The sequence below is a fragment of the Tamandua tetradactyla genome, chromosome 15 (genome assembly GCF_023851605.1).
Source record: "Tamandua tetradactyla isolate mTamTet1 chromosome 15, mTamTet1.pri, whole genome shotgun sequence".
NCBI classification, from domain to species: Eukaryota; Metazoa; Chordata; class Mammalia; order Pilosa; family Myrmecophagidae; genus Tamandua; species Tamandua tetradactyla.
The window spans coordinates 27,776,740-27,791,588 of NC_135341.1; the positions used below are offsets into that span (position 1 = coordinate 27,776,740).

General features: G+C 36.6%; 1 protein-coding gene across 6 annotated transcripts in view; it reads left to right on the forward strand.

Moving 5' to 3' along the window:
* DNAH12 (dynein axonemal heavy chain 12) overlaps positions 1-14,849 on the forward strand; it is a 313,559-nt gene that overhangs the window by 275,522 nt on the left and 23,188 nt on the right. For all 6 annotated transcript variants that reach the window (XM_077128914.1, XM_077128917.1, XM_077128918.1 and 3 more), the window contains 5 exons: positions 5,038-5,196; positions 5,345-5,489; positions 12,382-12,532; positions 12,748-13,001; positions 13,211-13,351. In XM_077128914.1, coding sequence (XP_076985029.1) covers positions 5,038-5,196; positions 5,345-5,489; positions 12,382-12,532; positions 12,748-13,001; positions 13,211-13,351 — 850 coding nt within the window. The remainder of the gene's footprint in view (positions 1-5,037; positions 5,197-5,344; positions 5,490-12,381; positions 12,533-12,747; positions 13,002-13,210; positions 13,352-14,849) is intronic.

Consider the following 14,849-nt stretch of genomic DNA (forward strand, 5'->3'; position numbering starts at 1 on the left):
CTATTGGATTACAATTCAATACAATTTGCCTCTAGCTACTACGATACACCAAAAACTGAAAGGGGATATCTATATACTGCATGAGAATAATTTCCAGAATGACCTCTCCATTCTATTTGAAATCTCCCAGCCACTGAAACTTTATTTTGTTTCATTTCTCTTCCCCTTTTTGGTCAAGAAGGCTTTCTCATTCCCACAATGCCAGGACCAGGCTCATCCCCTGGAGTCACATCCCACATTGCCATATCCCACATTGCCAGAGAGATTCAACCTGGGAGTCATGTTCCACATAGAAGGGAGGACAGAGAGCTCACTTGCAGGGTGGCTTAGAGAGTGAGACCACATCTGAACAAAAGAGGTTCTCTGGGGATAACTCTTCAGCATACTCATAAGTAGGCTTAGCTTCTCCTTTACAGAAATAAATTTCATAAAGACAAGCCCCAGGATCAAGGTCCTGCCCCATCAAATTGGCAGTCCCCAATGACTGCAAGACTATCAGGTCTTCCCCAACTGGGGAAATTTAATATTTCTACCTTTTTCCCCAGTCCCTCAAGGGACTTTGCAAATACTTTTTAATCTTCTTCCCAGATTACTCTGGATGTATCAGGGCATCCCACAAACCTGTATAAACTAACAATATTTCATCCCCTGGTCAAGGTTCCATGTAATTAATGATGCTTGAATAAACTGACCATACAAGTTAGATTAGATAGTGTACTACCAAAAATAGAAATTTTGCACCAAATAAACATCTCTTCCTTGGTCTCACACAGAAGTTGAAGGTTTAAAATACAGTCAATATCGTTCTTTATCCTTTAGTCTTCTTTAGCTTGGTCCTACCCAGATCAGCTTCATTATCTCTAATTGAAGTCTGATCACTTTTTCAGTGTTTTTAACATTGCTATATGGGGTAATACTGACTTTCAAAGCTGCAGAACTTTACAGTAGGCCTTCATCTGATAACCTATGCTCTCAAATTCAATTCTCAGCGTTTGCACATTATAGTTCATATAATGAGGCATAATAATATTTATCTTTTCATTTCTGGCTTTTTTCAGTCAACGTACTGTCCTCAAGTTTCATTCACCTATTTGCATGTCTCAATTTCATTCCTTCTTGCAGCCATTCAGTAGTCCATTGTATGTATACACCACAGTTCACCCTTCTGTTCTTCAGTCTGCGTACCCTTAGGTCGCCTCCATCCATTGCAAATTGGAAACACTGCTGCCATAAACACCAGTATACAAACGTCCATATCCTCATTTCAGTTCCTCCAAATATACACCTAACTACTGGACTGGCAACCCTGTCCCTAGTCTCTGGAGCCACCACACTGCCCTCCAGAGGAGCAGCTCCTCTCTACTTCCCTACCAACAGTGACTAGGTACATTTCTCCACATTTTCTCCAGCATTGTTATCTCTCCATTCATTTTTAAACAGAATTATTGACAATTCATACAGCCTCACCTTACTAAAAAAATTAGTATTTCCCTGTAAAATCACATAGCCATGCCTTCACCACCACAATCTATATGAGAACATTTCTATATCTTCCACAAAGAATCCCATACCACTCCCCTATATTGCCCATTTATTGATATTTAGCTTTCACATATTGCTTTTGTTACAGTCGATGGAATCATATTACATCATTTCTACTAATTGTAGACTCTAGTATGCATTAAGTCCCCTCACCCTGTATATACTATACCATTTTTAATACCTTGCAATGTTGACATTCATTTGTTTGTCATCGTGCAAAAACATTCTTATATTATACATTTAATCACCATCCTTGTTCACTCTAAGCGTCTTTAATTTATACCATCCAGTCTTTATCCTCTGTCTTTTCTTCTGATGTCATCATGCCCCCAACCGTCCTCCCTCAACCATATTAACACTCAGCTTCAATCAAAGTACTTACAATATTGGGCTACCATCAGATAAAATTGTGCTATCTATCCATTTCTGGATCTTTAAAATCAGTCCTGTTGAACATTCTGTACTCCTTCAGCATCAAATGCCCAATCTCTACCCTCTTTCTGTCTTCTGATACCCTGTGTTCTAAACTTTAACTCTCAAAGTTCACCCACTAATGTCAGCTCATATTAGTGAGACTACACTGTATTTGTCCTGTTGTTTCTGACTAATTTCACTCAGCATAGTGTCCTCAAGTTTCATCCACATTGTTGCATGGTTCATAACTTTATTCTGTCTTACAAGTTGCATAATATTGCATCATATGTTCTGTTCTAGTTTGTAAACTGCCAGAATGCAATGCACCAGAAACAGAACAGCTTTTAAAAATGGGAATTTTAAAAAAAGGAGGGGAATTTATTAAGTTGCAAGTTTACAGTTCTAAGGCCATGAAAATGTCCAAATTAAAGCAAGTCTGACCAAAGGCATCTAGGGAAGGATACCTTGGTTCAAGAAGACTGATGGCATTCAGGGTTTCTCTCTCAGCTGGAAAGGCACATGGCGATGTCTGCTAGCTTTCTCTCAAGACTTCTTCAACAGCTTCCCCAGGGCTCTGTCCATTCTGTTGGCTCTGTCAGTTTTGGAAGCGCTAAAGCTTTTTCCAAAATGGTTCCCTCTTACAGGGCTCCAGTAAACAACCCCACCTTGAATGGGTTGAGACACATTTTCATGGAAACCATCTAATCAAAAGTTACCACCACCACCCCCAAAAAAGTCATCACCCACAGTTGGGTAGGTCACATCATAGAAACAATCAGAAAGCTCCAATCCAGCAGTATTGAATGAGGATTAAAGAACTTAACTTTTCTGGGGAACACAACAGATTCAAACTGGCACAAGAATATACCAGTTTGTTTGGTTACTTGTCTGTGGATGGATATTTGGCCTGTTTCCATCTCTTGGCAATCATGAATAATGCTGCGATAAACTTTGGTATGCAAATAAATGTCCGTTTGTATCCTTGCCTCAATTCCTCCAAATGTATACCTAGTAATAGAATTTCCAGCTTTCTTTTGATTAGTATTAGTATAGTATATCTTTTTCCATCCCTTTTGTTTTTAACCTTGTTATGTCTCTATATTTAAAATGTGGCCCTGTATATCGCATATGGTAGGGTCTTGCTGATTTTATCCAATCTGATCATCACTGCCTTTTAATGAGATTGTTTAGGCCATGTATGAATAATGTGATTTTAAATCTACTGTCTTATTATTTCTTTTCTATCTTGCCTACCTGTTCTTTGTTCCATGTTTCCTAATTTCTGCCTTTTTTCAGACTGGGTATTTTTTATTATTCTATTTTATCTCCTTTGTTAACTTATTAGCTATAAGTGGTACCAATCAAAGTAGAGATTCTCTGCCCAATGCACATAACAGCCAACCTGTGATGTCAGGGTTTCAAAGGGAGAAATATTTTAATTGCAAAGTGCAAAGCAAGGAGATCCCTGAACTGTAGTAACTCAAAGAGTTTTATAATATTCAAAGACAGACAGGATAATGAGTATAGTAGCTCAAGATGACACAATTAAAGGTAGTCTAATTATTGAGCATATGCAGATTGATTACATGCCTAGTCACAGAATGTATGTAAGGAAATTGTGACCTTAATATGATGATGAGTGTAATTTTTAGTATTATGAGGTATCAGACACTCAAAGTTTAAGTTCCTATTCATGTCAAATGGGCCAGTTTTGGTTAGCTACAGCTTCGTCTAGTAAAATAATTTAGGAATTGGGTTAGGTAAGTTTTGGGCTGACTCAGATTTCTTAATTAACAAACATTAGGAGCTGTCTTTTGTGATCATCAGACTTTAAAGTTGAAAAACAGGATAAGGGGGTACAAGTAGGGCCAGTTACAAGGTTTTTACAATTATAAGATAAAGACTAGAGAGTTATACAATCACTATCAAAGATCAAGGCACCTAAGCCACAGTTCAGGAATTTCAGACACTGCCTTCTGTCTATTCTAATATACTAGAAAGTAAGAGGAGCATCTGTATAATGATGCAGCAGTCATAATTATTTGTTAATTCATAATTTCTCAGTTACGATTTCAGATATCATATCTTTCATCTCTAGAAGTTGTATTTGGTTCTTTTTTATATCTCCCATTTCTCTCCTATTATGTAAATTTTGTTATATTTTCCCTTAAATCCTTCAGCATACTTTTTGGAGCTATTTTAATGTGTTCCCTACTGATTATATCATCTCTACCACTTCTATTCTGTTGCTATTGACTGATTTTTCTCCTGGTTATGAATATTTTGAATTTTATTTTGGTAAATGCTGGCTTTTTTGTTCTCCTAAGGATCATTATATTTCACTTTTACAGGTAGTTAAAATACTACTGACTTAATCTGGTCATTTCAAGACTTTTCAGCTTTCTTTTGGCAGGTTTAGAATAGCCTTTATCTAAGGCTAGTATAGCTTCACTACTAAGAGGTGATTCCTCTGCTGTCTCTACTGAATTCTTCTGGTGTTCAACAAAGGCTTAATTCTGGTTGGCAGGAGCTCTTATCTCCCAATCCTGCGTGAGCTCTGGTAACTATTCAGTTTATCCCCTAACATTCTTTGCCTAGTCTCCTAGAGTTCTACCTCACTTATGCATTTTTTAATATTTAGCAATAGAACTGAGAGGACACTTATGCAAATTTCTTTTTAGCTTTCTTTTCTTGCATTTCCCTCTTCTCTGGTACTATATGCCTACACATTTCCACATCCTCAACCTTCCCGAACTGATCTCTGTTGCCTCACTTGAGCAGTACTGCCACACTCTGATTTAAATCCCCTTCCTGTTCCTTAGTCTGGAATGTTCCTCCAGGCAGACAACTGAGACAATCACAGGGCTCACCTTGTCTCCCTTCTTTCAGAGACCATAGTCTTATACTGGCTATTGTACCATTTCCAGGAACAGTGTTTCATTCGTTGTGTCCAGTTTTCTAGTTGTTTACTGCAGAAGGGTAAGTACAGTTCTGATTACTCCATCCTAGCTAGAAGCAGAAGTTGATTACATTCACTTTTAAAATCAACAATTTACAGTAGTCCCTATTTTGTGAATACAGGGCAAAGAAAGAGATTGAGTACCAGGAACTGATGTTTCTTTTAACTGGAGGAGTGAGTCTTAAGAGTGCTAAGAAAAATCCTGATCCATCTTGGTTACCAGATAAAAGCTGGGATGAAATATGTCGGGCAAGTGAATATCCTGCCTTCAAAGGATTAAGGTAATTGGATGACTTAGTATTGAATAGTGATGGTAAGTTTGTGATGTAAATGGTCCCCAAGCTGTCTCTTCTTACCCCTTGCTCAATAATCTTGTTTTTAATATTTTTCCCCAATGAAATGAATAATTATTAAGCACTTTTTCATTAGGGAGCATTTTTATGAAAACATATTCGAATGGCGGAAAATTTATGACAGTAAAGAGCCACACAATGCTAACTTTCCAGAACCAATGGATAAGTTGCTAAATGAGCTACAGAAAATAATAATTCTTCGGTGCTTAAGACCTGATAAGGTAAAAGTTAAATATGTTCTATTTGGAATCCAGATAATTTGCTGTTTATGTGCCAGGATTAAAATTATTATCATTTGGTTCTTTAATCCTCATTTCATATGCAAGGGATTAGTTTAGATTTGGGTGTTTATGATTTTCCTTAGCTAGAGAAAGATTTTGGCCATGTTTCTTTAAATAATTTTCTGCCCACAGATGGGATTCTAATTTTGTATACATTAAAATTACACTGTTTGATATTATGCCACAGGTGACTAATACTCTGTTAATTTTTTAATCTTTTGTATCTGTGTGCTTTGGTTGGATAGTTTCTATGTTATCTCAACGTATACTGATTTCTTCTTTTGTAGTGTTTAATGTGCTGTTACCTCTATCCAATTAAGTTTTCATTTCAGCTATTGTATATTTTATCTCTAGAAATTCCATTTCATTCTTTTTTATATTTTCTATTTCTGTTCTCATTCTTTAAATGAGAAATATTTTCCTTTGAATACTAGAACAAAATTATAATAGATATCTTTAAATATTTGACTGCTAATTCTATCATTTCTAGGTCTGTTTCTATTGCTTAAATTTTCTTTTGGATATAGCTACATTTTTCTGCTTCTTAGCATATCCAGTAATGTCTGAATGGATGATTATAGTTTGTTTTTTTTTTCTTCCTTTAAAGATTGTTGAACTTTATGGCAGCAGGCCATATCCTGCCCAGAACCTTGTTTTCATGCAGCTGTGAGCTAAGAATGGAGTTATATTTTTAAAGTGTTTTTTTTTAACATGGGCAGGCGCTGGCAGTCAAACTCAGGTCTCCGACATGGCAGGCAAGAACTCTGACACTGCGCCACCATTGCCTGCACATAAAAGAATGTGTAACAGAAAACATATGTAACCCACAGAGTCTAAAATATTTACTATCTTGCCCTTTATAGCGTGCCAACCCCTGTGCTAGGTAGATCAATTACTTAAGTTTGGGTTGTTCCTTTTGAAAATTGTTTTTAAGATTTATTAAGGCATGTCTAGAGTAGCCTTTACTCAATAGATAATTTAGCCCCACTTCTGAGATATGGCTCTTCTGGGGTCTTTACTGAATGCCCCTGTAATTGAGAAGTTAGGATTTAAGGGGTGATTATGAATACAGAATCATTATACAAATATTCCTTTCTAGTTTCTAGTAATTAGAGTAGACAAGAGAAATATCTGATCTTTGGTAATGATTGTAAAAGCCTTTATCTTGCACCTTTGTGATGGTACAAAGCTGGTACAACCTTTATCCTTTTTTTTTTTTTTACTTTAGGAATTTGTAATCACAAAGGCAGATCCCACTAATGCTAACACAGGAACTTAAATCAGCTCAGAACTAACCATTAACTTAGTTCCAGCACAGTTTCACTCCTTTACATTCATAAATTGTTTCTGCCTATTCTTGCTATTGAAATGATAATAACTCCTTTTCCCCTTCTTTCTGCTTATACTTGCCGTTGAAATGGTAACTCTATCTCTCTTCCTTTCTGTTTACTTGCCATTGAAATAATTTTAATGACTTCATCTCCCCTTCTTAGAGTCCATAAAAAACTTTGAACTTCCTAGACTCAAGGAGACTGTTCTTAGGTCATCTGATCTCCTGCTTTGTGTCTGGCAATCAACTCTTCTTCTCTTTGAAACTCTAGTGTCTCGGGATTGATTATTTGAGCACTTCAGGCAGAGCATCCACCACCTTTGTCTAGTATTACCCCAAATAATCAACAAGGACTCTGCACCGTGGCTATTGGGAACTTTAGTGATTCCCTGCTATGCGTGAAATCTGGGACCTCGCCACCTCACAGTCACTCTCTGCTTGGCCTTGTGCATGTACACGTAGTATTCAGCAAAAATTCAAGGGTACTGCTATGCATACTTCTTCATTTTTGCCTCCATATCAGAATCCTGCAACTTCCAGAAGCTTAAGACTCCTTGAACTCTTAGCTCTGTCTTCCCAACTCAACAACATTGTGTTGCTCTGGTTCAGTTGCTCTCCCTGTTCTGCAGTTTGAAATGCACCTCTGGGCAGAAAGCAGAGGGCATAATAGAATTCACCTTGTTTGTTCCCCTTTTTTCAGGAATCACATTCCTGCACCACCTGTCTGGAAATGATTGTTTCATGGGATGTTAATCTAATCCCTGTTATTCAATCATGGGGAACAGAATATGGTAAAAAAAAAAAAAAAAAAAAAATCTTGTACATATCACAATTTTATTATTTAAATATGTTCAAAAAGATTTCTACAAGTGAGATAGGTAGGCTGATACCAATTTTCACACATTCAAGAAAGATGATGACAGTGTTACAAAAGGAAAATTTTCAAACTAATGAAAACTAAAAACTATAGCCAGACATTTAGTTCAAACTTTGAGTAAGTCCCTTCACCTTTCTGTGTTACAGTTTCACCATGTATAAAATGAAGGTGATTACAGTGATTATGATAGTCCTTCTTCCCTCCTTCCCTCTTTTTCCCTTCCTTCCCTCTTCCCTTCCTCCTTCCATTTGGCCCTTCTTCCTTTCTTTCTTTTAACATGTTATGCTTTTAGTAAGTTCTCACAAGGAGCATTATTTAATGATTCAGTCAGTCTCTGGGTAGGTTCAAACAGAGATCTACATAATTACTTGACTCCTGAAGCATTTCTCCTTACTCAAACTCCCATTCTTCCCTACCTGATAATTGTATATGCATACATTTCCCTCTGCCTTACTTGCTATCACAAATACCATACAATAGGTTGGCTTAAAACTGGAATTTATTGTCTCACACTTTTGAAGGCCATAACTCCAAAATCAAAATATTAGTAATGCTATGCCTTCTCTCAGAATCAATAGCATTCTGATGATGGTGTTTTAGTTTGCTCGACTTCTCAAGCAATGCCATGAAATTGGTCCGGTTAAACAATGGGAATTTATTTGCTCACAGTTGTGAGGTTAGGAAAAAATCCAAATCAAGGCATCATCAAGGTTATGCTTTTTCCCCAAAGATTGTGGCATTCTGGGGCTAGCACCAGCAATCCTTGGTCCTTAACTTTTCACATGACAAGGTACATGGTGATATCTCCTAGTCTCTCCCTTTTCTTCCAGGTTCTGTTCACTTTCAGCTGCTGGCTGCTCCAGCTAGCTTTCTTTCTTCCTGTGGCTTTTTTGCTATCTGTCTGCTTATAAAGGACTCTATTAATAAGATTAAGACCCATGCTGATTGAAGTGGGCCATACCTTAAGTAACTTTATCAAAAAGTCATACTTGCAGGGTGGTGCAACAGTGGCTCAGTGGCAGAGTTGTCACCTGCCATGCCAGAGACCCAGATTCAATTCCCAGTGCCTGCCCATGTAAAAAAGAGAAAAAAGTCATACTTGCAATGGATTCACACCGATAGGAATGGATAAGGTTTAAGAACATGTTATTCTAGGGTACATACAGCTTCAAACAGCCACATATGCTCATCTACTTCATTGTCTCCTCCTGTGACTTTCTCTAACTTCTAGTTTCTATGTCTTTTGACTTCTGGTTTCTGGTTTCTCCTGATTATTGCTAGGTGAGGGTCAGTAACCCATGCAGGACAGTGAGTCAAAGCTTAACAGATTTATTGAAGGGAGAAAGAAGGGAGAGAGCAGGTGGGAACCAGCAAAACCTGCCAGGGAAAGGAAAGAAAATGGCTCTGGCTCCCCATTCTGGGAGCTGCATTTTAAAAGGAAAATTACACTGGGAGGGAGGATCCCCACTAGGTGGTATGTCATCCCTTGATTGGATGGAGGCTTTTTAACTTATGATCTGATTGGTTGCTGGGGTTCTGACACACTGCTCTCCTTTGATGTGCAGCTACATGCACTGTCAAGGGTTATCAAGCAGGAACAGGCCTTGACTATCTGCCTATAGTTCATATCTGGTCCCACTTCATCTTCTGGTGGGTGCAGCACCAGCATGATCGTTCATCTTACTGCCACATCTGATTCTGCAAAAGAAGCTGAGGGTCCCCTGGTTCAAAGTCCCTTTTATATGTTCTTTTTCTGAGACCTGACAATTATATCCTAATTTCCTCTCTTTATAAGGTCTCCAGTGATACAGATTTAGACCCACACTGATACAATTTGTCCTACCTTAACTAATAACATCTTCAAACGGTCCTATGTGCAAATGAGTTCACATGCACAGGAACATGGATTAAGAACATATCTTTCCTTTTGTATGTGATTCAATCCCCAATGCCCTCTCACTAGACAATAAATCCCTAGAGATCCAAAACAAAACTTTATTTGTTGGCGATAGGTGAAGTTTCGAAATCTTATATGAAAGTTTTGTAACTTTTTTCCTTATATTAATTTACTGGAACAGGGGACTTTTCCTATAGAAAATTATCATCCTTGATTTCAGTTACATCATTTCAGGAAATGCTGGTGCTGGTCAGAGCTGAGTAATGGGGAGCAAATTTTCTGTCCACGGTACTTCTCTTTTCTTAAAATGCATATAAAGATCTACTGTGCTAGGTAGGAACTATACATGGTGTTAGGGGTACAAGAATAAAAAAGACTTCTTCTTTGCTTATGAGAAGTTATTAAAGAAAGAAATAAAAAGCTGCTGTGTCATTGTTAACTCCTTTTTGAAAAACTTTCAGTAGCTTTTCAATACCTATGGAGTATTGGCAAAACTACAGCCTGGCAGTCAGTATCTTTCCTAATGGCCATTCCATTACTATCTCTCTGAAATGCCCATTGTTACACAGTAATTGTGTTGCTCACAGCTACACAAGAATTACTCTTCTAGAATGCATCCTTCCTTATCACCTGTTCTATTACGCTTCCAGAACTGCAGAAGCCTTAATGATCCCTTCTCCTTCCATTGAATTCATAGTTTTCACCTTAGATAATTGTTTGGCATTGAGAAGATAATGTCTTATGCCTTTTTGTACCTATTTTCAGCTTCTAATGTTGATGAGTAGCATTCTTTGATTTTTAAATTAGCTTTAATGTAATTTATAAGTAAATCCATATTCCTGTGGTTCAAAACTCAAATGCTATTTTGAATCACATGAATATGTGGGTATAGAGTGAAAGGTGTACCTCCTATCTTCATCTCCCATTACTCAACTTCCTTCCCCTCAGGCAATTAATGTTATCTGCCTCTTTTGTTATTTTTATGCATATAAAAATAAGGACACACTTAAATTAATTCCCACTTCTTTTTAGCACAAAGAGTGTCATACTTTTATTGCATGTTGCCTTTTTCCCTAACAGTTCATAAAGAGCTTTCTCATTTAAAAAAAAATTATTGTGGTAGCATATATAAAATAAAATTTGCCATTTTAACTATTTCTAAGTGTACATTTTGGTGGCATTAATTACATTTACAATGTTATGCTACCATAACCACCATCTACTACCCAAATCTTTTCATCATCCCAAATAAAAATGCTGTACTCACTGAGGTTAAATAGTCATCTCCCCCACCTCCCAGCCCCTGGCAACTTCTAATCTTCTATCTCTGTGAATTTGCTTATTCTGGGTATTTCATACAAGTGGAATCATAAGATATTTGTCATTTTTTATCTGGATTATTTCACTTAACATGTTTTCAGGGTTCATCCATGTTAAGCATGTTAGAACTTCATTCCTTTTTATGGCTGAACAATATTCCATTGTATGACTCTACAACGTTTTGTTTATCCATTCATCAATTGATGAATGCTTGGATTATTTCCACCTTTTGGCTTGTGAATTATGCTGCTGTGAACTCAGTGTGCTCTCATTCTTTTTCACAACTGCATAGTATTCCATTGTATGAATATACCATAACTTCTTTAATGATTCCTATTAATGGAACTTTATAATACTTTTAATAGTGTCTATTAATAGCATGCTTCAGTAAAAAATCTTATTTAAAAGTCATTTCTCAAATATGCAAATATCTCTTAGAATAAATCCTGGAAATTAAATTGCTGGGTAAATGGATTTGTTTATTTGTAATTTTAATAACTATTGCCAAATTGCCTTTCATGAAAGTCACACCAATTTACTTTTCCTCAACAATTTATGAGAATGTCCATTTACTCATACTTTTTCCCAGACAGTATTTTGCCAAACTTTGGATCTCTGCCAATCACAGGTGAAAAATATAATCTAAGTCTGTTATAATTTGTGTTTTCTTATTATGGATATTAGAGTTCAGACTAATCTGCTGTAAAAAAAAAAAAAACAATCTAAAATACAGTGGCTTAAATAAAATAAAAGTTAACTTCTCTCTCTGCTAATAGCCCAGAGGCAAGTGGTTGGGGGCTGCTAGAGCAGCACTGATCATGGGATCACCCAGAGGGTCAGGTTCCTTCCCTCACACTAGAGAAGTTCCCTACAGTGTGTTCCTCACCAGCAAGGCTGAAGCTGGCTCACAAGCACTACATCTGTTGGAGAGGGAAGGAGAGTGTTAAAGGCAAACAGCTTCTTTATAAAAATATAATCTGGAATTCCATATAAAATTTCTATTTGTGTCCTTCTGGCCAAAACTTAGTCATATGGCCTTATCCAGCTGCAAGAAAAGTTGGGAAAACCTAGGGTTCTATTGCCAGAAGGCGGCAAAGGAGGATGGTTTGCAGTCTCTGCTCTGCCAAATGAAGTTCAACATCTTTTTGTATGTTTAAGATCTATTCGTATTTCATTCTTTGTAAATTGTTCATTTCCTTTGCCCACTTTTCTTTGGGATTGTTGGTTTTGCCTATCAATTTGTAGAAGCTTTTTATATAATAAATAAATTAGCATTTTGTCTATGATATGTTGCATGTATTTCTTAAGCATTAGACTTTCATCTTTTACTGTTTGTTGATTTTCAGTAAGAATCAAAGTTATGTGTCATTAAAGTTTCCCTGAAAGTCACATTTTCTCTCTTCAACAGATTACCCCAGCTATAACAAATTACGTAACTGATAAACTGGGGAAAAAATTTGTAGAGCCTCCACCATTTGATTTGACAAAGAGTTACTTGGATTCAAATTGCACAAGTCCCTTAATCTTTGTGTTATCTCCAGGAGCAGATCCCATGGCTAGTAAGTGAATATACTGTGAACTATTAAGAAATTCTAATTCATATATCTTGCTCAATGTCCACTTCTTAAATTATTATAAATCAGTTTGTAGATCTAGTATTTAAAGAGAAAGGTAACTAGAATTGTCCATGATTAAACAACTGGACACTGAAATCATAAGGCATATTTTATAATTTTAGAGTAAGTAGTGATACAAAAATTTGTGCTCTTCTTAGGCTTGCTGAAATTTGCAAATAATAAAGCTATGTCTGGAAATAAATTTCAAGCTATTTCACTGGGACAGGGACAAGGACCAATTGCAACAAAAATGATTAAAGAAGCTGTAGAAGAGGGAACTTGGGTTTGCCTACAGAATTGTCACCTTGCTGTCTCCTGGATGCCCATGTTGGAAAAAATATGTGAAGATTTTACCCCTGAAGTCTGTAATTCTTCCTTTAGACTTTGGCTCACAAGCTATCCATCTCCAAAAGTATGTTTATTTCCTCTGGAATTCAGTTCATTTATATAGTTATCTGTTACACTGTGTATCTTACTCCAACTTTAAGTCCTTAACCTTAGAAGGTTTTTTGAGTAGTTTTGGAGTCCTCTATTATACCTGTTTCTTAATCCACAAGTGTATGTATTTTTAGGACTCAAGCTTGCTATTTTGCATAATGCTCTCCATTTACTTTTTCTTAGTTCCCAGTAACAATTCTACAGAATGGAGTGAAAATGACAAATGAACCTCCCACAGGTCTTCGGCTAAATCTCCTTCAGTCATATCTCACAGACCCAATTTCAGATCTTCACTTTTTCAAGGGATGCCATGGAAAGGAACTGGTAATATTCAGCCTCTGAAACTTTTAAAATATGTTTTTATAGTGAGAAAATATGAGCATTCTGTTTTTTAATAATGTTTTAAACTTTAGACATTACCTAACAAGATAGAAATTGTACCTGTCTTGTTCACCATTTTATTCCCAATATTTTGTATTCTTCTTTCCTCTCTCTATATATGTATAAATATATTAAATGTATAAACATAAAAAACATATAAAAATCCCTGTCCTTATGGAGTTTACATTCTAGTTAAGGGAAACATATACAATGCAAGCTCAGTCACAATTCCCATAAACCCAGGGAGCTTGTTAAAACTATAGATGTCAGTGTCCCATGCCTGGAGATTCTGATTCACTAGGTCTGAATTTGGGTTCAAGAACTGATATAACTAAACAAACCAAAGAAATTCCAATATTCAGCTAGGTTGGGAACACTGCTCTCAACAGCTATGATAGTATTATAGACTATGAGAGTATAAGGAAGGGAAAAAAAAGGAGGGGAAGAAGGGAACAAACATCATTGATCACTAGCAGGTTCCAGGCAGTTTAAATATATAAGCCTCACAACAGTCTTATAGTATAGGTACTATTATCACACCCCTTTATTTTTAAATAAAGAACCTTGGCTAAATTAAGTAAATAACTGAGGTCACACAGCTCATAAGTATTGTATGTTGATTAACTTTGTTTGACTGAAATGAGGAAAGCTTCTTGGAGGTAGTGACATTTGAAGTAGGCACAAGAAATATGTCTCAAGGCACAGAATTATGATAGTGTTGTGGAAAGAGCAACAAGGAGAACATTTGGGCTAGGATATTAGGAAGTATCAGTGGGAAGGGGTATTGGGACAAGACTGTAAAAGCCTTCATATGCCTTGATAGGGCGTTTGAATGAGTCAACACCAACCAGCACCATGTCATAGAAAACGAAGCAAAAAACATATCCACTAATGGTGGGCCAATAACATCATCTTTAAGTAGAAAAGACAACACCTGCTGACCCTTTGATTTATTCACAAAGTGTACCCTAAAAAATATAATTCAGAAAACAGTTGGAAAAAAACATTGAAATTAAAAAAAAAATACCTTCAACTTTTAGGAAAAATTTTGTTTTGCTTTTTTACAAGGATATTTTTTAATATTTAAAAATTTTTTTTAGAATATGTAGTTTTTAAAAAAACTCCAGATAGAAGAACTTGGAAAAACTCTTCTGGTGCCCTTTATCACATCTCTTCAGCCCATGTCTAACGTTAGCCACAGCTGTAAAAGTCAGTTCTTTGTGGACTCAGATTCATCTAAGGCTGAGAGCATCTTACCTCAAGTAGACATCTTTCTGCCCCTGAGACGTCTCTGATACCATAAAAGCCTGCTTGGTCCACAGATGCAAAGGCACAGCCTAGAAATGTGGAGGAATTTTCACCTCTAGGGGTAGCACTCAACCATTTGGGGGATACTTGTCCCAACAAAATTGAGTCCCCATTGCCACTAGCAACATCTTCA